The sequence below is a fragment of the Mastigoproctus giganteus genome, chromosome 12 (assembly GCF_048544385.1).
Source record: "Mastigoproctus giganteus isolate SK-2022 chromosome 12, ASM4854438v1, whole genome shotgun sequence".
NCBI classification, from domain to species: Eukaryota; Metazoa; Arthropoda; class Arachnida; order Uropygi; family Thelyphonidae; genus Mastigoproctus; species Mastigoproctus giganteus.
This window is the reverse complement of record NC_143586.1, coordinates 68,815,458-68,841,047: the sequence shown is the minus strand read 5'-3', so window position 1 is coordinate 68,841,047 and position 25,590 is coordinate 68,815,458. Positions and strand designations below refer to the sequence as shown.

General features: G+C 38.4%; 1 protein-coding gene across 5 annotated transcripts in view; it reads left to right on the top strand.

Annotated features, from left to right (window-relative positions):
• Positions 1 to 25,590, top strand: part of pps (protein partner of snf) — a 656,065-nt gene that overhangs the window by 272,484 nt on the left and 357,991 nt on the right. For all 5 annotated transcript variants that reach the window (XM_090386465.1, XM_090386467.1, XM_090386466.1 and 2 more), the window contains one exon: positions 24,625 to 24,806. In XM_090386465.1, the coding sequence (XP_090242591.1) occupies positions 24,625 to 24,806 (182 nt within the window). The remainder of the gene's footprint in view (positions 1 to 24,624; positions 24,807 to 25,590) is intronic.

The window sequence follows — 25,590 nt, the reverse complement described above, 5'->3', positions numbered from 1 at the left end:
TGTATAGCCATCTGCATAAAAAAAGGATAGTCTGCTTGTAAAAGCAGACTTTGATCAATACTGATAGTTCCCACATTTGCAGATGTATCTCCAATATTAATTAAGACCATGAACTTTTGTTATTTTTAAGAACAAAGATTTTATAGCTCGTTCTTTGGACTACCATCTTTTGTCTATATGTCTTTTAAGTGAAACCTTCAAAAAAGTATTCATTAAAATTTCCTAGTGACTACTGGAACCAGAAAAAAAAGTAAATATTCTGTGAATAATGCCAAAAAAGCTTATATCCCAGATGTTATTGACGTTACATGTACACCACCTAAATTAAGACTATGTGTCGAACATGGTAAAAATGTTACAAATTCATTTTTTTAAAATTATTGCCTGTATGCCATTACATTTTCCTGCAATATTGGCCCTGTTATTGTATCTCTGCCCCCTTACATTTTCAATGTCAAGTCCATTCGGTTCTAATTTGGTAAAAATTTCTGTTGCCAATCCAATGGCAGTCTTTTCTTTACTTTTTATAAAATCAATGAAACTCTCTTCTGTTGATTTTTTTCATCTATATTTTGCACATATCTAATTATTTGGGACATTTGTTCATGATGTGATAAATCGGTTGTGCAATCTGTTAAAAAGAAGTAATTAGTTTTTTTAATTTTTTAAATAATACTGGAATTTCATTTCCAATTAAACTTATAAATTTGTTTTGAATTTCATGCAATAAATAATTCACAGTTCCTTTTCAATGATTTAAAATTTGTTCTGCTAGTTAGCATTGAATTTCAGAAAAGGAAATTACGATGCCTTAAGGTACTACATGGCCTCTATTAACTGGGTAGATATCGTGCAGAGAATGAATACATTTGAACTGTGGTATGCTTTGAAAACATTAATCACAGATGCCTTTAATGCGTATTTACCATTAAAAAAAATACTCCACGAGGAGGGTTCCAAGTTGGATGAATAGTGAAGTTGCCACATTACTTGAGCAGAAAAAGGTGGCATGGAAAGGTTACAGAGCAATAAAAAGTACTGAAGCCTATAACAGCTACAAGATGAGCTGTAATAGAGCCACAGAAAAGGTTCGACAGGCAAAGGCAGTTTATGAGAAATCACTAGCAAACAGAGCAAAGGGGGGGGGTGATAAGGAATTCTTCACATATATAAATGCCAAGAAGAGCAGGACAAACCAGATCGGACCTTTACGTAAGGGAAAGAGGATAGTATTAAATACACCAGCTGCCATAGCAGATGAACTCAACAGTTATTTTGAATCGATATTTACAAATGAAAAACCTTTTGTGGCAATGGAAAATTGCACGAGCGAAGTTGAAAAATATGTAATTAATGATATTGAAATTTCACAAGATTATTTCTTGTGAAATTTCTTCTTCACAAGAAATTTCACAGGCCAGTAAGGCTCCTGGAGTTGATGGAATATACCCTATAATCAAGGGAGGCAGCAAGTGAGTGCATTGAACCATTGAGGCTAATTATGCGAGCATCACTAGACTCTGGGGAGATTCCCTTGGATTGGAAAAGTGCCAATGTATCTCCCATACATAAGGGTGGCTCTAAGAGTGAAGTGGGAAATTATCGACCTGAACTTCAGTGGTAGGGAAAATCATGGAGGCATTGATCAAGGGTGGAATTCAGGATCATTTGGATCGAATTGAAATTCTCAAGGATACTCAGCATGGTTTTGTAAAGGGAAAATCATGTTTAACAAATCTGGTTTGCTATTTTGAAAGGGTCACTCACGATTTAGGGAATAATTTCGACATTGTTTATTTAGATTTCAGCAAAGCTTTTGACTCAGTCCCACATGAGCAGTTGCTTTATAAGCTGGAACAGGTTGGAATCACTGGGAAAATCCTTAGATGGATAGCAGGATGGCTTCAGGGCAGGAGACAGAGGGTTGTGATAAATGGCTATTCCTCAGATTGGGTTGATGTAAGAAGTAGGGTTTCCCAAGGATCAGTATTAGGACCACTGTTGTTTTTAATTTTCATAAATGACATCGATGAAGGGATAGAAGGCGTGATGTCTAAATTTGCAGATGATGTTAAAATTGGTAGAGTAGTTAATGATCACTGTCAAGCTGAGCTTCTTCAGAGAGACCTAGGTAGGCTTCAGGAATGGTCAGAAAAATGGTAGCTATGCTTTAATCCAACAAAGTGTAAGGTTGTAAGGTATTACACTCGGGAAACAGTAATCCCAAAATAACTTATTCACTTTGTGGAGTTCAACTAAACCCAATACTGGAGGAAAGGGACTTGGGTGTTACGATATGGTCAGACATGAAATTCTCTGAACATTGTAAACAGGTTGCAAGTAAGGCCCATGGTGTCCTATCAGACTTTTGCAAGTAGCGATATGGACGTGATGATCTCATTATATAAGGCTTTTTTTAGACCACACTTGGAATACTGTGTTCAAGTATGGGGACTGCACCTAAAGAACGACATCGAGCTTCTTGAAAGGGTGCAAAGATGGGTAACTCGCCTGGTGAGATTGGCAAAAGGGCGTCCTTATGAAGAAAGACTTCGAATATGTGCGTTGCAGAGTTTGGAAACTAGACACCTTACAGAATAGATTTGATTGAGGTGTTTAAGGCTTTGAGAGGCATCAGTAAAATGTATGAGGATGAAATTTTCAAGATTATAAATGATGCTAGAACTAGGGGACAAATTCAAGTTACGGGGGAGGGGGAAATGTTTATATTGGACTGCAGGAAGTTTTATTTTAGCCAGCGAGTTATAAATTACTGGAATAAGTTGCCTACATGGGTGATAGAGGCTGACAATTTGGGGAATTTCAAAGGTCATCTGGATAGTACCTTCAGGTGAGGGAAGTGCATAGGATGATAGGTTTAATTTCTCTTTCTTTTATTAATTATTATTATTTATTTATTCATTATTTTTTTATCATTGTTTTATTCTTTTTTTTTATTTATTTATTTGTTTTTTATTTTTTGGCTGGTGCAGCATAAGCCATAGGCTTTTTTGCACCATGCGGCCATTACTAATACCAATTAGCATTAGCAAAGGCACATGATGCAAGAAAGCAAGCTTATATAGCTTCAGCCAAAACACACACACACACACACACACACACACACACACACACACACACACACACACACACACACACACACACACACACACACACACACACACACACACACACACACACCCTTTCGTTTCACCCATCCACGTGCTCCAAATATTTGTCTAGTTTTGCCTTGAATCTGTTTAAGCTATCAACTTCTAAAACGACAGATGGAAGTTCGTTCCAGCAGTCAACCAACCACTGGCTAAAGGCAAACCTGCACACATCTATCCTACAACTGTCTTTCCTAAATTTGAATGTATGCCCTCTCAGGCAGTTATTCTGAGCAAGAGAAAGAATCCCATCAGCATTGAGCATACTCAAACCATTTAACACTTTATACACCTCAGTCAGATCACCTTGCAGGTGCCTAGTCTCCAGACACTGTAATTTGCAAAACCTAAGCCTTTCTTCGTAAGAGCAACCCTTTGTTCCATTCACTAATCTTGTTGCCCTTCTCTGTACTCGTTCCAACAGCTCTACATCCTTCTTAAAATGAGGCCTCCAGATCTGTATACAGTACTCAAGGTGTGGCCTGACCATTGCCTCATACAAGGGGATAATAATCTCCTTATACCTGCTAGAAAAATTCCAGTATATCATTGACAAGATACAATGAGCTACTCTTGCAGACCATGTGCACTGCTCAGAAAACTTCATATCTGCCTGCACAATTACCCCCAAGTCCTTTTCTCTCTATACCACTGTCAGTGTACAGAGTGAAACTTTACATTTGTCAATGTTAAACTTCAGTTGCCACCTCTCAGCCCATCTGCTCAACTTTTCTAGATCATGTTGCAACAGCATATAAAGGTCGGCAGGGTTGTCATTAACAACCCTGCCAACCTTTGTATCATCTGAAAACTTGGAGATTAAGCCTGATATATCATTATAAATATCATTGATGAATATAGAAAACAACAATGGATCTAACACTGAACCCTTGGGGACTCCACTAATAACATTTGTCCACGATGAGCAGTGTCCATTGAATACCACCCTTTCTTCTCCCACTCAACCATCCCTTTATCCAAAGCAGTAATTTGCCTGCAGTGCCACACTGCTCGAATTTGTGCAGCAGGCTTCCATGTTCAGCAATATCAAAAGCCTTTCTAAGATCCAAATAGATGATATCAAAATTATTCTTTGCAACCAGTTCCTTTGAGACTACATCATAGTATCCAATCAAATTGGTCAGACAAGACTTCCCCTTAACAAACCTATGCTGCATCCGAGCTATAACTGAAGCCATGTCTAGATGATTCTGCAATGCTTCTTTAACCAGTGCCTCCATTAATTCCCCTGTAACAGAAGTTAAACTAACATGTCTGTAATTACCTGTTTTTCTCCTTGATCCTCTTTTGTGGATTGGGGTCACATTTTCACATCTCCAATACATGGGTACCTCTCCTGAGTCCAAGGAAGCTCTCATAATTATGGCTACGGGTTTGCTTACTTCCTTTGCTGCCTCCTTTAATAGAACTGGATAGAGTCCATCCATCCCAAGTGTCTTTCTTAGGTTGATCTTCAACAATTTCTCCTCCACTTTACTCTCATTTATTACAAGATTATCTAGCTTATTGCCAGAGTTTAATACACTTCTGGCATTCCCCTCCCTGAATAACTCCTCATGTGAATGTAGATGCAAAATATTTATTTAGTTTGTTAGCTACCTGAGCAGGATCATCAACAGTTGAACTATTGATATCAAGTTGTTGTTGTTATTTGGTTTTTAGGAGCATTAGCAACTAAGGCCATATTGCTCCTTTGATATGCGGTGGTCATTTCCTGACCTTTTCACATCCTCCGTATTTGGTGGTCACGGGCTCGAACCCCAGTCTGAGCCAGAAGCGTGTGCTATGCATGGCTGCTCCTGCCCACCAGGCTACGGAGGCGCCTTGATATCAAGTGGACCAATTTGATTCATCCCCTTCTCTTTTCTGTTTTTCTTTGCATCCTTTGCCAAAGATTTCTCATAAACTGCGTTTGCCTGCCTAACCTCCTTTTTGACTTGGTTACAGACGAGTTTATATCTATCATAGGCTTCTGTGTCTCCTGTTAATTTATATGTATCCCATGCGTTTTTTTTCTCTGCCGTATGTCTAATTAGTTCATCTAACATCCATTTAGACCTAAATCTTGAACAATATTTCTTAATTGGTATGAAAAGCCTAGTTGGTTCCAAGATTAATTCTTTCAATGCTTCCCATTTTGAATTTGCTGTTGATAACATCGTCAGTTGGTCCCACCATATAGAATTTAAGTACTGTCTCAGACCACCGTAGTCAACTTTTCAAAAGCAAAAACCCTTTCCTTTACCCCTGATGACAGTTACCTCTTTGAGTAAATCCGACTTCAGCATACTCTAATCATTGCCACTTTATCTGCAGATTCTTAATGCGTGAAAAATCACTACTGATAATCAGATCAAGAGTATTACTCCCTCTAATTGCCTCCTGAACAAGTTGCTCCTGAACAAGTTGCCTTGCTAATGTGTGAGTGACCAACCCACAAATTATAGTCAATCTATGGGAAATTGAAATCCCCCATTATAAGACTCTATAATTTACTGACCCACTCTATTTCTCTGTACAATTGCTTATCATTATTCTCATCAGATTCATTAAGCCTATGACATGCACCTACTTTCATTTTTCCTTTCCCAGTGCTTATATCACACCAAACAGTCTCAACATTGCATTGTCCACCAACATCAATTGTACGCACTTCCTTAGATTTTGTGTGTTTCTTAACTAACAGCATAATCTGCACGCGTCCCTCTTTTTACAGCACCATCTTGTTTGGGCTTGCTTGCTTCACGGTGCCATCTGGTTTCCCTTTGTTCTCTCGGGGCAACATCATTTTTTTGTCTAGTTGCTCTAACTTACTATCTCTTAGGACAAAATCCCTGCCCTCGGTCCTCAGGTGATGTATAACCTCTGGGACTGCAGCTGTTTGATTCGTGTTGTGATAAAAGATCGAATGATCACAGGGTGTCAACTCAATCCTCCGCAAGAACTCCTCCTGGTTTGTACTTGTTTATGCTGGTGTATCATTATTTTATTTATTTCTGTTTTCTGCACTTCAAACCTTTGTTTTATCTTGGATCATGGAAACCATCTTCTGATCAGGGATTTAGTACTTTAATCTTTGTTTTATTTCGGTTAAACTTATTTTATTTTATCATGGTCATGGACACCATCTTATGGGCGCATCCCTCTTTTTACAGCACCATCTTGTTTGGGCTTGCTTGCTTCACGGTGCCATTTTGTTTCCCTTCGTTCTCTTGGGGCGATGCCCTTTTTCGTCTAGTCGCTCTAACTTACCACCTCTTAGGAAAAATCCCTGCCCTCGGTACTCAGGGGCTATATAACCTCTGGGACTGCAGCTATTGGATTCGCGTTGTGATAAAAGATCGAATGATTACAGGGTGTCAACTCAATCCCCCGCAACAACTCCTCCTGGTTTGTACTTGTTTATGCTGGTGTATTAGAATACGGGCAGAGAGAATGAGACGTAGTGTAACACACAACATTTATTATAACAAAGAAAACAGGTACATTACACTTGCATTCTGTATGTGTAATTTGTATAAGTTGTGACATACAGGTGTTGATTCCATACAATAATATCGAAGGTGTGATTAAAATGGTAAAGTAGTACATTTAGCCCTTCGTGAAAATCCTGCATTTCATCTTACAAAATAAACTCTTCAATTCTTACCTTTGTCGTACACTAGATTGTTCTAGGCCAAATGTCCATAATGCTCATAAACACTTATTTTATTTTACACATTTTAAGGTCAAAAGGAACGTTAGGGTAGCTGAACCCTAATACCCTGTTGTCATTCAGTCCTTTCTCCATCATCATTCGAAAACCAGCGCTTGATCATACTTGATTAACTTGCACTTTGTGGGCATTCGGCTTTTTAGGGGTATTTTCGGGTACTTATGAAAGCATTATGGTCGTTAACCTATATTGTGTTAAGATGTAGTTCGTGAGGATCAGAAAAGAAGCAATGAAAATGTTATTGGTTGGTTTTGTTTTTCAAGCTTTACATTCACACTAATAAAATAATGGCTTACCAGTTGAATCACTTGCTCCTGAAATTCAGTTATGTGGCCTCCTTCTCTCCAGCGAAATCTGGGTGTGGTCCTCTGCTGTTTTTGGATCTTTTGTGCCTGGTGGTCGCTCTTCTTCTTCTCTCTCTGCTCCTCCCTGATCTTGCCTTTGTATCTAACTGCTCCACTGTTTTTCCGACTAGCTGTTTAACTGCGAAAAGCCAACTCCCATCTCTGTTCCTTTTTGGGTCTCCAATACTCTTATATACCTTGCGCCTTTTGCTGTGCTTTCCCCGAAAGATTCTCCTTTCATTGGCTATGCTAAAATAAAAGGATTATTCGAGCTTACGTCATTGTCACAAAGTGACCCTAGGAGGGAGGGCATCTTCCTCCGATGTGACCATTTTTGGTAACGGTCCCACGGTCCTATGTGTGTGTGGGCTTCGCTATGACCATAAACATCTTTTCATTTGCTGTTGTTGACATGGGAACCAAGGATCTTACTCTCCTTTCCACCCATGTTATTAATCCCTATTAAAAGCAAATGCAAGATTCTGGTGGTTATGGCAATCCTTGCCTTCTCATTGGTTCTTTCACATTTTCTCATAACTAATTCTGATTTCGCCTTCTCCCCGGTTGGACGCACGGCAGCGTGTGCCCACAATTGGGGGACAGGTGAAATTTCCGCTATATGGCGGAGCATTTGTACTCCTTCCCTACACTCACGGATGTGTCTTTTCTTTTGCTTAATTATTGTGGGTTCCAATCGAACACGGTTTTTGACAATTTAGCCTAATTATTCTAAATATCGGTTTTATTGGTAGAATAGTTTAATTAGTTTTGCACGATCGTTGTGAGCTGAGAATTTCTCAGTCTCACACTCTCTCCCACTCTCACTAAAAGAATTGCCAGAACCTGGACAACAGTTTCGCATCCGGAGATTCTGTCTGCGGGAGGTGACGACGTCAAAATCAGATTTTCTCATGCTTCTATCCTTTACAAACTGTAATCTTAATATGTATATTATATAATAGTATAAATGTGTGGACAGCAAAACTACGAAAGGTGTTAGTAGTAGTTGTTGTGATGCAAGAAAGCATGTGTATGTGTAAGCAAGAAAGCATGAGTTTATGCAGCATCAGCCAAAAAAAAAAAAAAAAATGACACATTTCCCTCCAAATGCCTGGCCAGTTCCTCCTTAAATTTATTCAACCTATCAACTTCCACAATGGCAGATGGAAGTTTGTTCCAACAATTAACCACCCGCTGGCTAAAGGCAAATTTCCGCACATCTATTCTACATCTGTCTTTTCTTAATTTGAAGTTATGCCCCCTTAGGTTCGTAATCCCATCAGAATTCAGTGTGCTCAACCCATTCAAGGCCGTATACACCTCAATCAGATCACCACGCAGGTGCCTAGTCTCCAGCCACTGCAATTTGCAGAACTTAGCCTCTCTTGGTAAGAGGATCCCTTCATTCCTCTCACCAATTTTGTTGCCCTTCTCTGTACACGCTCAAGTAAATCTACATCTTTCCTAAAATGAGGCCTTCAGACCTGAATGCAATACTCAAGGCGTGGCCTGACCATTGCCTTATGCAGAGGGATAATCACTTCCTTTTCCCTGCTAGCAAAATTCCTATATATCATTGACAAAACCCCATGACCTGCCCTGGCTGCCTGTCTGCATTGCTCAGAAAACTTCATATCTGCCTGCACAATTACTCCCAGGTCTTTTTCATTTTCTACCACATTAAGTGTAGTACCACACAGTTGGTAGGTTTCTCTGGGGTTACTTCTACCCATATGCAGTACTTTGCATTTGTCAAGGTTAAACTTCAGTTATCACTTCTTAACCCATCTGCCCAAATTATCTAGATCCTGTTGCAGTAGCACACTGTCATTACTGTCATACAACCCTGCCGACCTTTGTATCATCTGCAAACTTCGACATTAAGCCTGATATACCTTCATCAGTATCATTGATAAATATACAAAACAACAGTGGACCCAACACCAAACTCTGTGGGACTCCACTAATAACATTAGTCCACAAAGAGCAGCACCCATTGATTACCACCCTGTGTCTTCTCCCACTTAACCATCCTTTTATCCATTGTAGCAGCTTACCCTTAATACCATTCTGCTCCAATTTATACAATAGTCTTTCATGCGTAACAGTGTCAAAAGCTTTCCTGAAATCCAAATATATGATATCAAAATTATTTTTTGCATCCAATTCCTTTGTAAGCACATCATAATATCCTATCAGATTTGTCAGATAAGACTTTCCCTTAACAAACCCATGCTGTGTCCGAATTATTGCTGCAGTCTTGTCTAGATGATCCTGCAATGCATCTTTAACCAGTGAGTCCATTATTTTACCTTCCTCAAGGTTAACAGATGTTAACCTAACTGGTCTGTAATTACTCGTGTAACCCTTCGATCCTCCTTTGTGAATTGGGGATACACAATTCACAAAGGTGGATATTTAGGCTACTATAGGTCTCAGCCTATTACCTTCGTGTAATATGGACAAAAGGCGCCTCCGTAGCCAGGTGGGAAGGAGCAGCAGTGCGTAGCACATGCTTCTTGATTAGACCGGGGTTCGAGCCCGTCACCACCAAATACGGAGGATGCGGAAAGGTCATTCAGGGAATGACCACCGCATATCCCGGAGCAATATGGCCTTAGTTGCTAATGCTCCTAAAAACCAAATAACAACAATATGGACAAACTAGTCTAGGATAATTAGATCATATGAATTACTTAACACATATGGTAAACACTTCAATAACATAGGTTGTTGTTGTTGTTGTTATTTGGTTTTTAGGAGCATTAGCAACTAAGGCCATATTGCTCCGGGGATATGTGGTGGTCATTCCCTGACCTTTCCGCATCCTCCGTATTTGGTGGGCACGGGCTCGAACCCCGGTCTTATCAAGAAGCGTGTGTTACGCCCTGGTGCTCCTGCCCACCTGGCTACAGAGGCGCCAATAATAACATAGGTGATAAACACTTGATTAATATATGTGGTAAACACTTGAATAACATAGGTGATAAGTATTTGATTAACATATGTGTTCCTGTGCACATGTACAAGTTCTTGGACAGTTTGTGTGATGCCATCTCCATTTCTTCATGACATGATATCATAAAGTTCCTTACTCCTTTGCTTTTCATCGATGGGTTATGATATTACTTTTCTTCTTCCACAGTTTAAGTTCTTGGTACAAGTGCATATTATACCTTATTTTTTTCACAAAGTTCTCCTGGCTTTCCAGGAGTAGACATGAAACAATAAGAAAAACAGGTATTAGTATATGTTCTTATCATCTAAGAAATTATAAACATAAGAAAATCAATCATATTGCATTTAACTTCTCTGTGGTATACAAAGGTTATTATATGTTAAAGCTAAAATGCTAAAGCTAAAATTAACACTTTATAAGCATTCATAATAAAAAAAAAAAAACATTCATTTTATCAAATAATTCTAATCTAATTCACATAACATTAATTCTGAGAACATCTGTTCCATCATCTACAGTTATGATGTCTATTGTTCATTTTCTTCTGGTGACCATGAATGTTTTGACTGGATCTTCTTCATCTGAAAGGATAAAACTCTGCAATTTTCTGCAGCATTCCACGGAAACAGTCTTTCAGACTATTGATCTTCTCGAAGATGTGATAAACTGGGTTTTTCTTCCATAGCTTGGTGAATTGTCTGTACCATTTTATTTTTCATCTGATGACCTCAGGTGATTAAACTTGAAGATTGGTACTTGTTATTCTTCCCCCTTTTTTTTTTTTGATCCTTAATGCATAGTAATATCAAAATACATAGAAGTAGACGTATGACACACATGAACTGTAGTAAACACTAAACTTAAAAGCTTGTATGTCCCGAAGGATATACAGAAGAGAATCTTTTCTTGTCTTCTTTCTTTATTCTATGTAACTAACGTTATCTTTGTCGACGTTCCCATTGTAATAGACTTGGTATGTATTGTATGATGTATCGGAATTACTTGCGTTATTACTTATTCCAGTGCATGACTTCCAAATCATTACTCCTAATGTCATTGCAATCAGGAATATTGTGGGGATTCCTAGGATGATATTCATGACTTCCTTGGACCAGTTTCTTTCAATTTGAAGTATTAGCTTTGACCGACCCCATGCATTCCATGCATGACACTCATAAGATCCAAATTGATCTGCTTGAATTGAAGTGACAGTTAGGATACTAATGGTTTCTCTGGGATTCCACATCTCTATGTGCATTTACAATAACTCCTTCCTTATCGGGCCTTTCTAAGATACATTTCCTAATGGTGGTATGTGTCTAAAGACACACTTCAATTGAACCGTGTCTCCCAAATATGCTGTAGGTACTGTGCAACTTCCTTCTGGCGGTCTATTTACAAAGACTAAAGCTTCACTTTTCACTATTGGATATCCTGTAATTTCACCTATACACGTATAACAACCTGTCGTTTTATTATGAATTGGGCTGAGCCCAATTCATTTCGTACCATACAAGTATAATTGCTATTATGGTCTTCACAAAGAACCTTTCTGATTACCAACGTGCTGTTTCCTTCTTTTACTAGTTGCTCATTATCTTTAAACCATTGATAAATAAACACATCTGGATTTGCAAGGGCTTCACATCTCAATTTAAATTGATCAAATTCTCTAATAACTTTCGCAGTCGATCTCAAGGAAACTCTAGGTCTGTACTTTACTAAAATAGTTATAGAAGTCATCATGGGATGAGGATATGAAACATAATTTGCTATGCATGTAACTGCTTTCTTATCGTGTTCTGGAGAAAAAGTAAAGATCCACTTTAAATGTGTTTACTCTAATTTGGTCTGACCATAAATCTTGACTAGACTGTGTCGATCTTACTACAGATTTTCCATCAAAGCTAATCCAGCGTAATATGGCAGGTGGTTTGCCTGCTAAAGACTTACATGTGAGAGTGGCTTGGTCTCCTTCATTTCTGCTTAGGAAAGAACCTTCCCCAATCAAGGGTGGTAATGGCGTTACGTAAACAGTCAGTGTAGCTACACTGGATAACTGCACATATTTCTGATTGATAGAGTAGAAACGATGCTACTTTGAATGAGCCTGTCCTCAAAATACCACTTTATCGTGGGTAGAGGATTTCCCTTGACATCACATTTCAACAGAACTGAGTTTCCTTCAATCGTGGCTAGGTCGGTTAATGCTGTTAATGCATTGTATTGATGCGCATCAGTAGTTTGCATTTGACAGTAATATTTACCTTCATCCATTAATTGTAACTGAGTGATTTGTAATGCATAGTCGTTTTCTTTAGATGATCCAATAATTTTAAAATCCAGAAGACATCGTGGTCTGTAGTAACTATCAATATTCTTTCCGTTGAAAAACCATTTTGCTGTAGCGGTGATATTTGACATCAATCTACATGGGAAAATAATGGTTTGTCCTGCAATTGCTTCTTTATCTAGTGGCTGAAGAACAAAAAGTCCTGTGTATAAAACTGAATTTTGAAACAATAGTGTAACTATTATGATCTGAAAGGTTGTTGAAATTCCCATAATTTTATCCATTCTGGTTAATTTTGATTGTCTTTCTCTTCTCTTCTTTAGCCTGTTATAAGGTAAGAAAAAGATAAACTGCTTTTATCTTGTAGTGTGAAAAACAAGATAAACATCTAGACATTGCTCTCTTTTCCTAGTGGATAAGTAACAAAATTGCTATCATTAATTTCAATGGAATAAATTTCCTTGGTGAAAAGAAGGAAAGAGGCTACTTCTGAAACTTCCTTAATGTTCTTTTACCCTTATTTCATAATTTCTCTCTCCCTTTTTTTTTTTTCAAAAGAAGAGGAGAGAAGATTCTTCCTGTTTTTTTTTCCATGCGGATGTTACGTCTTTACTGCTTTCCTTCTCTCTTATGCTTTAAACAAATAAAGCTTGAGAGGGTCTTACATCTTTCTGTCCCCTTTTCACCCTCACATTCCTAATTTAAAAGCCTATACAGAGATAGCAATGATAAAGATTTCTTTTCTTTTTTTTTTTTTTTCGGAACAAGGACAAGAAAAGAAACCGTTCCTCTTTTACTTTCGAAAACATGCCATACGTGAAGTTATTATAAAAGATCATGCGAGCACTACAATCAGGAGTATTAATGGTATTTTGAACCAAGAAGTCAATCCTTCGCCTAATAGTTGTTGTATCCAAGTTGTTTGTCCTGGCGAGTATCCGGAAATTTGAGCAATCTGAAAAAAATTTGTATGTATTATTTGTAGAGTCGGGTCTTCTAGACAAAGTTCTATTTCCCGACATTTTGATATAGTCCTGCCTGCCAGACACAATCTTTCTAGATGGCATTTCAAGTCTGTCTAAAATTCAGTCGTGTATGTAGCTGGTGGTTCAGATAATTTGACTGATCTTGTTGCTACTGAAATTTCCTTGAAAGTTACAGACACTGTTCCTGCAAGACGTGTTGACACGGCTTGAATGATCATAACTGCCAGCGCATTACAAGCAAAGCATCCTATCGGCAAACTTATTTCATAGACAAATTTAGGACATACTGTATGTGTCTCTAAGAATATGATATATCCTGTGAATGAAAGGTGAACTACCAATGGAGCGGTTTGCAATAATTTTGATGTGCGTTGTCCCGACTGTTCGATTTTTAACTGAGGGAATGCCTGAGTTTTAGGTAACTTATTGATTTTTCCAGATATCATGTGATTCAAATATGAGTCACTCTTGCGACAACTAACCTTTTCTTCATAAAAATGACATTGAATCATCTTTTCATCAAATATGAATTGTTTGGAAACACTGAAATTAGACTGAACATCTCCAATTTCACCATATTTCAGTCTGGACGGCAAAGCAGCTTGATCTAAGTAAGCTTTGGTGTTCTGTCTGACTCGCAAAATTAGATGATGATCGAGTATATCAGTAGGTTGATCAAAAGCACCCACAACTTGAATTTTATATTGTCTTTAGTGATGGCAAAATTTTTCAAAGATATTGTTTCTACAGTCTCATTAGATTGTGATTGCACTTCCACTACATACTGACAAATCATTCCTTCGATCTTTCTTACCACATATACTCTAGTGAAATCTGGTACTAACCATTCCCAATAGTGTAGACAGGGTTGACTATCAATTATATGACAATTCGCACCACTGTCTCCAATGATACAATTTGTTATGCCTGGCCAACTTAATGATTCCTTCGTTAAGGCCTGAAATTTATATCTAGCATAACAATGTAGGCCCCATGACAGTATGCATTCTGTGGGCATGCCACTTAGCTGATCAAATGTAATTCAGTAGGAAAAGTGTAGTAGATACGTTTTGTTTGCCATTTGCAGTGTACTTGCTTAAAAGTTAACTGTAGTTGAAAGAGTGTCTGCTGATTGCCTGAAACAAACCAGAGGCACTGTTTGTAGTCTAAGTTCATTAGAGTGACTCGTGCTTTTGTATAGATCTTACATGGTCGAGACAAATCTGCTTCGCATTTTTCCACTTCTGCTTTCAAAATCTGGTGGTTAGTACAAGTAGCATCAGCTAATAACATGGCTGCTGACACAATCACCAACATCTGTAAAGGTGTTACTCTTATCTCAGGCCTTTGATTGACCTGCACATGATCAAAATAATCCCTGACTCGTCCAGTAGTTGCTCTCACAGCATCTCCAGTCGTCAGACCTGCTAGTGCCATTAATCTCCACATTGCCTTGCATATTTTCCAGACATTTCTTACCATTATGTACATGCTTCTAATTGCCTGCCATAATGTATTCAAAATTGGCATACCAAATAATCATTGCTAATATTATTCTAACTGCAATGTAAACTGAATATGTGACGAAGGCAGTGCCTATTCCTGATTAAGTCCCAACACAGTATACAAGACAACCTTCTACATTCATCATGACCCATTAGGTGCACATATCCTTGTACCAATTTCCCTTCATGTGAAACAAACAGAAACTTCAATGGACCAGGAGTCAACAAAAACTCCCGAGGTTCACTTACTTGAAGTGGTTCATTGTTCACTGTATACATTTTCTCTGCTCCAAACTTTCTCGCAATCAAAATATCCTTGTGTGACAAGGTAAAAATAGAATCTGTAAAAATTACTTTCAAACCTTGTTCTTCAAAGTGAGCTAACTCATCAGATAATAAATGTCTTCTATGTCTCATATGATTTATTTTTCTCTCCCATGGTGCTATGCAAATCTTATAAGAGATAATCGGAGGATTTCTGCGACTCTATCTCTGCTAACCAGTATGTTTCTGCTGCATGCCTTTGGCATGTGCAAGAGGATAACTGATCACATTCTGCTTCAAAGCAGTATTCTAAACTTCCTTTACATTTACTCCTTGCACACTCGTAAGGCTCACTTCCTCTCTTACACTGGTACATAATTGAAGTACCGTTCTCTCTCAGTGCCTGTTTTAAAATGAAATGCTTAGGCCATACCAAAGTATTGTTAGGTAGAAGGAGCATGGATTCCGATTGTTTCACACAGTCATGACAATTATTCTTAACACAGCTATCAACTGGGATCACTTCCAGTATTGCTGGTGTAGGACTCAGTGTTTCACACTTATATGTTCCATGCTTCACTCTGCAAATCTCTACATTAGCATGAGTGGAACCGTCCCATATCAGATACATTATGATTAGTCTCTTTGCTGTGTCCAGCACCTATGTGGGCAAAACACAACAACAGGAAACAGTTACTCTTGGATATCAATCAGTAGCTTATTTTAATGCATCAGTTAGGGTTACATTCAAATCATATCCATCGTTAGCCCAATTTTGTTCTGAGGTCTCCTCCCGCGTTTGTTCATTGTCAGGAGCCATGACCCAACCCACAAATCGTTCCAATAATCCGAGGTTATCTGAATGTGGAGTTGGTGTTTCTGCCCCTTCCTCTGCGTGATTTTGTGAAGGTGAAGACTGTGCTTCACTATATGATCCACCAGTGGTAGGTTCAGGCAATGTCTCCTCCTCAGGTATTTGTGTAACCTCTGGAGCACTTAAAGCAATTGCTGATTGGGGCATATGCAGCTCCCGACTTCAGCTGCGCAGATTATAATGATGTGTTGCCTGCGATCGATCTTTCTCTCTCCTATCCTCTTGTAAGTTTATCTGTTCATCCTGTTTTAGTTCGGACTGCAATTTTTGTCCCCTGTTAGGTAAATATTTTAAAGGTATGGAAACAGGAACACTCGGGATCATAAATGAGGTATCCATCGATTCATCCCATGGCTCCTCCTCCTCGGTTTCTACTTCCTCATATATCTCTTTCAGATTAGTTTGTTCCAAGGTTGAATCTTGGGGTGTATCGGCTTCTAGGCGTAGTTCTGGAAATGGTCTACGATCTATTACTTTAGTAAGTCTATCTACACGAACCAACTGTTTATCTCTGGGCCTGAAGATGTGCTGAATTTGATAATTTACGGGGGATGTTTGAATTATCACTCTATAAGGACCGGTACTTTGACATGCCAGCTTACGTGTTTGACCTGGTCTAACTTTCGGCGTATACAAATATACAACACTGCCTACCCTAATTTGCTTATCCACAGCTTTTTGTGGAACGGTAATGTTCTTGACTTTCTGCTGCTTCTTGGAGATGTTGTTCAACTATATCATACGTACGTTGCATTCTCGCTACCATTTGTTTGGAGTAATGTTCTAAGGATGCATACGTCGGCTGAATTTGAAACATCCAAATGTGTTAAGGTACGACCAAATCTCTGCCATATAACAAGTAATTAGGCGTTTCCTGTGTAGATGAGTGAACAGCTGAGTGATAAGCTGCAACTGCTAGTGGTACACAAATATGTCAGTCTGACTGTGTGGTGTTGACCACATGTGACAGTATTGCTGCCAGTGTCTTATTTAGACATTCCACTTTGGCATTACATTGTAGATGGAATGCAGTTGTTTGAAGCTTCTTAATTCCAAGGCGTTCATGAATATTTTTCATTAGCTGACTGCAAAAATTACTACTCGGTCTGTTAATAGTACTTGCGTAATTCCATGTCTTGCCACAATAAAATTGATAAATACAGTTTCTACCTCTTCAGCTTTTTGGGTCTTTAAGGGATCACTTCTGCATACCTCGTGAAGCAATCCACCACTATTAGAAGGTATTTATCCCCATCTAAACTAGTGGGTAATGGTCCAAGAGTGTCCATACTCACTCTGTACCAAGGTGTTGACTCAGCAGGAACTCGCATCAGGTTTGCCTTTGCTTTAGGATTATATCCCCTTCTCTGCAAACATGAAGCACAGGTGTCCACATAATTTTTGATGTCACTATACATATTCACCCAAAAGAAATCTTTCCGAATTATTTGTAACGTTTTTGTCAAATGCTAGATGACCACTCTGAGGGAGATCATGACATGCACTCATAATTTCTAATTTTAGTGCATGTGGCACAACTAATTGTTCTAGAGGCCCTTCTCTAGTAGATCTTGCATCAGGAAGAGTGTAATGATATAGAATTCAACCTTTAAAATAGTATGAATCAGGAATCTTTACTGAAGATTGAGTATTATATTCCAGTTGTGTGATTAAAGAACTGAACTTGTCATCTTCTCTCTATAGTGATCTCATCAGATCTTTAGTGGCATTTTTCGGCATCACTAATGCTTCTAGGGTGATTTCAGTTGATAACGGTGCAATTGTCTTTGTGACATTTCTCCTGCGTGACTTAGGCTTAGGCTCCTCCTGTAGTACTGGTCGAGATAAGAAATCTGCATTTGAGTTTAGACGACCCAGACGATATTCTACTGAAAAATCATACCCTTGCAGCATCAAATTCCATCGAGTTAATCGAGGTGTTGGATTCTTTAATTGAAGTAAATACTTCAGTGCTGCATTGTCTGATATTATGACAAACTTTCTGGCATATAAGTAAGGTCAGAACTGTGAGATCCGACCTTACTTATATGCCAGGCAGCCAATTGCTTGTGTATGCAATTGGCTGCCTGGAGCCATCCTGTGATTGCTGTTCCAGAATCCCCGAAATCACATACTGAGAAGTGTCCGTACTCAGATAGAAAATCTGAGAGAAGTCTGGATAAATTAACAACGGTTCTGATATCAATGCTGTTTTCAGTTTTTCAAATGCTGACTGTTTCGCTTCATTCCAGGCAAAAGGAGTATCTTTGTTCATGAGGTTGGTTAATGGACGAGATCTATCTGCATAGTCCTTAATAAATTTTCTATAAAACCCAGTCATTCCTAAGAATCTTCTCACCTGCTTAACTGTCCTAGATGGCAAACAATTTTTAATGGCTGCCACATTCTCAAGATCCGGAAGAACTCCGTCTGAACTGACTTGATGGCCAAGGTAAGTTATCTCCTGCTTCAGAAATTTCCATTTCGATGGCTTTAGCTTAAGATCATATTGTCTCAAGCATTGGAAGACTGTCTGTAATCTTGACATGTGGGTTTTAAGGCCGTACTTGCAATAATTATATCATCCAGGTAGCAAAAGATAGATTCCTTTTTAAGGTCTTGAAGGACAATAGACATGGCCCTCACGAACGTTGCGGGGCTATTTTTTAAGGCGAAAGGCAATCTTCTGAATTCGTACAAGGCTTGGCCGGTTGTAAAAGCTGTTTTGTGTCTGTCCGCAGGGTAGACAGGAATGTTCCAGAATCCGGATTGAAGATCCAAAGCGAATAATAGCGAGCTTTCTCCAGAATGTCCAGAATTTCAGTTATCTGAGGTATCGGAAAGTTATCTGCCACAGTTTTGGCGTTAAGCTTACGGAAATCAACACAAAAATGTAAAGAGCCATCTCGTTTCTTCACCATTACAATGGGAGTTGAATAAGGTGAGAAGCTAGATGCAATTATGTTAGCGTCCAAGAGTTCAATGAACTTATCTACCACCTGAGGTCTTAAGGCGATAAGCCATTTGCTTGATCGGGACACTTGATTCCAATTTTATTCTACGTTGCACTGTTGTGGAATGACCCAATTGGCAAAAACATCTTTATACCTATCTAATAGCTTAACCAGTTCTTGACGTTCATTAACAGTCGAATGATCCAGATCGAAATCTTCGATTGTCACTGGAGGCGCCTTTTCAACCCTTCTTTGTTCACCTGCAAAATTAATCTCGTGGACATTAATACGTTCAATTTTTGCTAATGTCATTCCCGCTGTGAGGTGTAAAGGCTCGGACGATGTGTTGGCTATCAAAATAGTTGCCTTCCTGTCTTTGGACAACTTGTCTAAAGAATTTCCAACTGCTAATTCATTACTCGCGAGATTATAATTGGGCTCAACAAGAACCAACTGTCCCGGAGGAATGTGTTTGCACACTGAACCGTCAAGACTGTTTCTGTGTTGGGTGGAATAATGTGTTTCGAAGTCAGTTTTCCAACACAGGCCTTTTGGTCACCCCTATTTCTCTTATGCAAATTCCAAGTGGTACTGATTTTAAAATTCTTTTCCCTGCGTCTAGTATGAATGAAAATTTACGTAAAACATCAGAGCCTAAAATGAATTTGTATCGTGGGCTTAGCCTATCTAGGGCCACAAAAGCATCAACTGTGAATGATTTCCCATCCAAAGTTAACTCTACAGTAATTTTTGTGTTAAGAGGCACAATATTTCCAGCGATCCCACACACAGTAATATCGGGAGGCCTTTGTTTTAAACATCTATTACGTTTGATTTTGTCGAAAATTTCTGCGCTAACGAGGGTGACTGATTCTCCACTATCAACGAGAAACCTTGTTTTTATGCCCTGTATTAAACCTTCTACTAATGGTAATTCTGTGTCATTATCTGCGGTATACACCCCATGTTCTGCCTATTTCCTCTCATGCCTTTTTGTTGTCAGCTTGACCTATCCCTATAGTGCCAATGTGAAGAGATTCCCATGTGATTTACTTGTCTCAGGTTTGCCCCTCCTAGGTTGTCTAAATTCTGCATCTCTACTCTGTAATGCTTCCTTAGTTCTTGTGTTGAAAGTATTTGCATTTACTCTGGCTGGAACACAGTATTGACTCTACTATAAAAATACCTCCCAACTGTTGGAGAGGGAGTGTACATTTTTCTACCCACTGTTCTCTGCCGATAAAAGTGACCTCTCCCCAGCACAAAAGTGCACTGTCTCCCTACCAAATAATTGTTCCCTTCCCTGCTTTCCAGTCTCTGAAACAACGCTTGCTCCCTGCTGTGACCAAGGTCATGTGATATTCTCTGACTGTTACTGTCTCCCTGCCTGCTATAGCTTTCTCTCTGTGGAGCGTTTCCCAATATTGGTCAACCATCTGTGTGTTGACTAACTTCGGGCAGTCGCGAGCAGAAAGAGTAAGGTTTGCATTGATCCTGTCTTATTTCTTGTAGTTGTTGATCTATTCCCATTGCACAATTTTGAAATTTACTATCAAGGGAAGACAAGTGCTTTTCTAAAGCATTCAAATTAACATTGTTAGTTGACAAACGATCGAGAGACTGCTGTAAAGAAAAGATTTACTCCTGCATAGGAGTCACTGTCTGTTTACATTGGTTATGGGTAGTATCTGCCAAATTAATATTAACATGTTGCCTTGCATGTGTTAGCTTCTCATTTTCCTCCTCCCTTATCGCCACCTCTAGAGCCTGTTGAAAGGTAGTTGGATTCTGGCTCAAAACTAATCTCTTTAATTTGGTGTTTAGCCCATTTATAAACTGGGCCAATGAAGTTTGGTCTCTTAATACTGACACTTCTTGTGTTTCGTTCCCAGTTTTAAACGCAGCCCCGCACAAATTTCTAAGACGTGTCCCAAATTGTATTACAGCCTCCCCTGCCTCCTGTTTAGCTGTACTAAACTGTTGTAACAGTGAAATTAGAGGGGTTAGTCACTCAAAGTGCTTAAAAAAGGCTTCTTTAAAACAGTCATAATTTTTCTCTGCCCTTAGCTCGAGCGAATGTGAGAAAAATTCTGTTGCTATCCCTCTGAGTCTAGACCGAATTACTGCTAATTTTTCATGATCTGACCAGTTTGCAATTTCAGATATTTCTTCTACCGATTCGAAAAACAAGGACACAGGGGGGTCCTTCATGTTTGCCTAGATAGATTGGTATTTAGGTTTAGGTAACCCGCGATCGAAGACGGGTGAACCTTTACTTGTTCTTGAGGTGGCTCTGGTTGAGTTGGAAACAATGTCTCAGATATGGCTAAACTTGCACCATCTATATTCTGGCCCTCCATGTTCAGTTAATATTTTAATTTTACTGTTATTTATACAAACAATAACCCTGAATTTAAAGTATAGTCCTTCCCACTAAAATAGACAGCTTGTATATTTCAATACATAAAGACAGGTATTTTAAACTATAATAGTAATATTTTCACACAATAGACTTACCTTTTGAAGTTCTCAAAACATACATATTCACACTAAGAACAGTTAAAGACATAATATAAAATACTTATGCTAGCAATAAGCAGCAACCTAAATTTACCTATGCTTTATCTTTTGGCCAGCCAAAAGTGCCTAGACTCTGCTACTAGGTTGCTACTTTTGAAAATTGCTACTTTTTGCTGTGCATACTCAAACAATGATAATAATGATAATATAGTGTTATTGAATGTAGGGAAATGTGGAAATAATATAGTATTTCATTCTGCCAACATTCCAATGACACCAGCCATCATTATTTTATTTATTTCTGTTTTCTGCACTTCAAACCTTTGTTTTATCTTGGATCATGGAAACCATCTTCTGATCAGGGATTTAGTACTTTAATCTTTGTTTTATTTCGGTTAAACTTATTTTATTTTATCATGGTCATGGACACCATCTTATGGGCGCATCCCTCTTTTTACAGCACCATCTTGTTTGGGCTTGCTTGCTTCACGGTGCCATTTTGTTTCCCTTCGTTCTCTTGGGGCGATGCCCTTTTTCGTCTAGTCGCTCTAACTTACCACCTCTTAGGAAAAATCCCTGCCCTCGGTACTCAGGGGCTATATAACCTCTGGGACTGCAGCTATTGGATTCGCGTTGTGATAAAAGATCGAATGATTACAGGGTGTCAACTCAATCCCCCGCAACAACTCCTCCTGGTTTGTACTTGTTTATGCTGGTGTATTAGAATACGGGCAGAGAGAATGAGACGTAGTGTAACACACAACATTTATTATAACAAAGAAAACAGGTACATTACACTTGCATTCTGTATGTGTAATTTGTATAAGTTGTGACATACAGGTGTTGATTCCATACAATAATATCGAAGGTGTGATTAAAATGGTAAAGTAGTACATTTAGCCCTTCGTGAAAATCCTGCATTTCATCTTACAAAATAAACTCTTCAATTCTTACCTTTGTCGTACACTAGATTGTTCTAGGCCAAATGTCCATAATGCTCATAAACACTTATTTTATTTTACACATTTTAAGGTCAAAAGGAACGTTAGGGTAGCTGAACCCTAATACCCTGTTGTCATTCAGTCCTTTCTCCATCATCATTCGAAAACCAGCGCTTGATCATACTTGATTAACTTGCACTTTGTGGGCATTCGGCTTTTTAGGGGTATTTTCGGGTACTTATGAAAGCATTATGGTCGTTAACCTATATTGTGTTAAGATGTAGTTCGTGAGGATCAGAAAAGAAGCAATGAAAATGTTATTGGTTGGTTTTGTTTTTCAAGCTTTACATTCACACTAATAAAATAATGGCTTACCAGTTGAATCACTTGCTCCTGAAATTCAGTTATGTGGCCTCCTTCTCTCCAGCGAAATCTGGGTGTGGTTCTCTGCTGTTTTTGGATCTTTTGTGCCTGGTGGTCGCTCTTCTTCTTCTCTCTCTGCTCCTCCCTGATCTTGCCTTTGTATCTAACTGCTCCACTGTTTTTCCGACTAGCTGTTTAACTGCGAAAAGCCAACTCCCACCTCTGTTCCTTTTTGGGTCTCCAATACTCTTATATACCTTGCGCCTTTTGCTCTGCTTTCCCCGAAAGATTCTCCTTTCATTGGCTATGCTAAAATAAAAGGATTATTCGAGCTTACGTCATTGCTACAAAGTGACCCTAGGAGGGCATCTTCCTCCGATGTGACCATTTTTGGTAACGGTCCCACGGTCCTATGTGTGTGTGGGCTTCGCTATGACCATAAACATCTTTTCATTTGCTGTTGTTGACATGGGAACCAAGGATCTTACTCTCCTTTCCACCCATGTTATTAATCCCTATTAAAAGCAAATGCAAGATTCTGGTGGTTATGGCAATCCTTGCCTTCTCATTGGTTCTTTCACATTTTCTCATAACGAAATGCCTAGAAATCGCGGCTTCTTGGTATGTGGGATAGGTAGTTGCACATATTTTTTGGGCAGCACTTACATTGCGGAACAGTAATCCCTTTAACTCTTAATTTGCTGTTTCTAATTACTTAAATTGCCTAAAGGCCAGAGGTGGGTACAACTCTTACAAAGTTGTGTCTCGTAATCCGTTCGTTATATGGAAATTTTCTTCGTTCTACAGAAACTATTTTAAATGTAATTACCAAAAGGATTTCCAAAAAAATTCACTGCAAAGAGGGTTGTTAAACAGAGGTCCAACTGTAATTAAATAATTAAATCAAAAATGGAGCAATATTAAAATACATAACTGGTCGAGTGCGCCTTTAAAATGCTGCGATGTTCAATGAGGTAGGCCCATGCCCCACCAGGAGAAGGATAAGGGTTGGCAGGGGAATGTAAGAGACACGACTGTCTCCTCCCCCCCCACCAAGAAAAGGGAGTAAAAGGTACTAGCAAGGGAGCCTGCCATAGATCGTCATCAGGTCTTCTGTACTGGTATGAATGTCAGTTTGTACCACCTCATTGATAAGGTTTCAGCTCATAAATTATTCATTGATAAACAGTCCCATTAGTTGCTATTGTTTTTTGTTCAGTGGCCAGTATAGGTGGCTCCCCCACTTATAGGTTACACCATAGTGAGGATTGGATGTTGGGTTTGGATCCAGTTAGTACCCATGTCACCTAAGCTATGCTTAGATTATGCGGGGTTGCCTGGTCAGAAAGTCTGAAACCTAATATTAACCTAGTATTTTTACTGAAATTATTTATTAAAAAAATTGTTTTTCTTATTTATTTATTATTAAACATATATTTTATGATTTATTTTATAGAAGTTTTAATTGTGGTAAATTTAATGGGTATGCTTAAAATTGGTGTTTGGTGTAATTAATTGGTAATACTGTAGTCTTTGAGTTTTGAATTTATAGAACTGCTTTTTTGGTAATATGACTTTCAGCAATAGGCTAATTTTATATGGAATAATAACCTATTGCACAGTTAAATTTTTCTGTGTCATTAAGCATACATGTTACTGGTGGTATTGTTTTGGAAATGTTGATAGGGCTGATAAAATTTTAAATAATTTTATAGGTATTAGATCAAACAAGTACTGCTGATTTATTCTCAGTTGGAACTGAAGAAGTTAGTATAGATACATCAGCTCTTCATGAGGACTTAGATGAGTCATACATTCATCTTGATGTTGTTCTTATGGATCACTGCTACTCCTTACTTCCCCCTGACTTGAACAGAGGACATGGAAAAAATGAGCAGTAAGACCAGTTTTTTTTCAATTTTAGTCTTTTGTTTTTAAATTAACCCCAGGGGCTCACATCTGGTGAGTATGGGCTTGGCAAACCCAGGGTCCTGAGCTGGATATCATCATTCTTCTCTTTCTTGGTGATCTCTCTCTCTCTCTCTCTCTCTCTCTCTCTCTCTCTCTCTCTCTCTCTCTCTCTCTCTCTCTCTCTCTCTCTCTCTCTCTCTCTCTGGTAACTTAGGAATTTTTTTGGTTGGTGCAGCATAAGCCTCAGGCTTCCTTGCACCATATGGCTAATAATAATAATAAAAAGTGCAAGTATTATGGTGCAAATAATTTATGATGGATATGAGATGGAGTGCTCCTGTCAGCCTGTTTTATCTTATATTTCTTGTATTGCCCTGTATTTCCTATTATTTTCACATCAACTAATCATTGAAATATAACATTAATTCTGCCTATTAGGTGACTTTTTTTCTTATTATTTTTTATGTTCATTTGGCCTGTGTGTTATGTTTTTCTTATATTTTTGTCTTGTGTTTTGTTATATCTTTGGATATTGATTTATTTTTCTGCAATAGTTTGCCCTATTTCTAACTATAGATATAAAAAATCGTGATATTCTTAACTGTTATAATGTTTTAACTGACTGAAGCTATTTCTCAATTTGTTAATAATTTTGTAAATAGAACAAGTGTACAGGTGCTACATATAATTGCTTAGATTGATTAAAATTTTAGTGGGTAATAATCACAGTGTAATAGTGTATCAGTTGGTAGTTATCTTTCAGTGTGAAA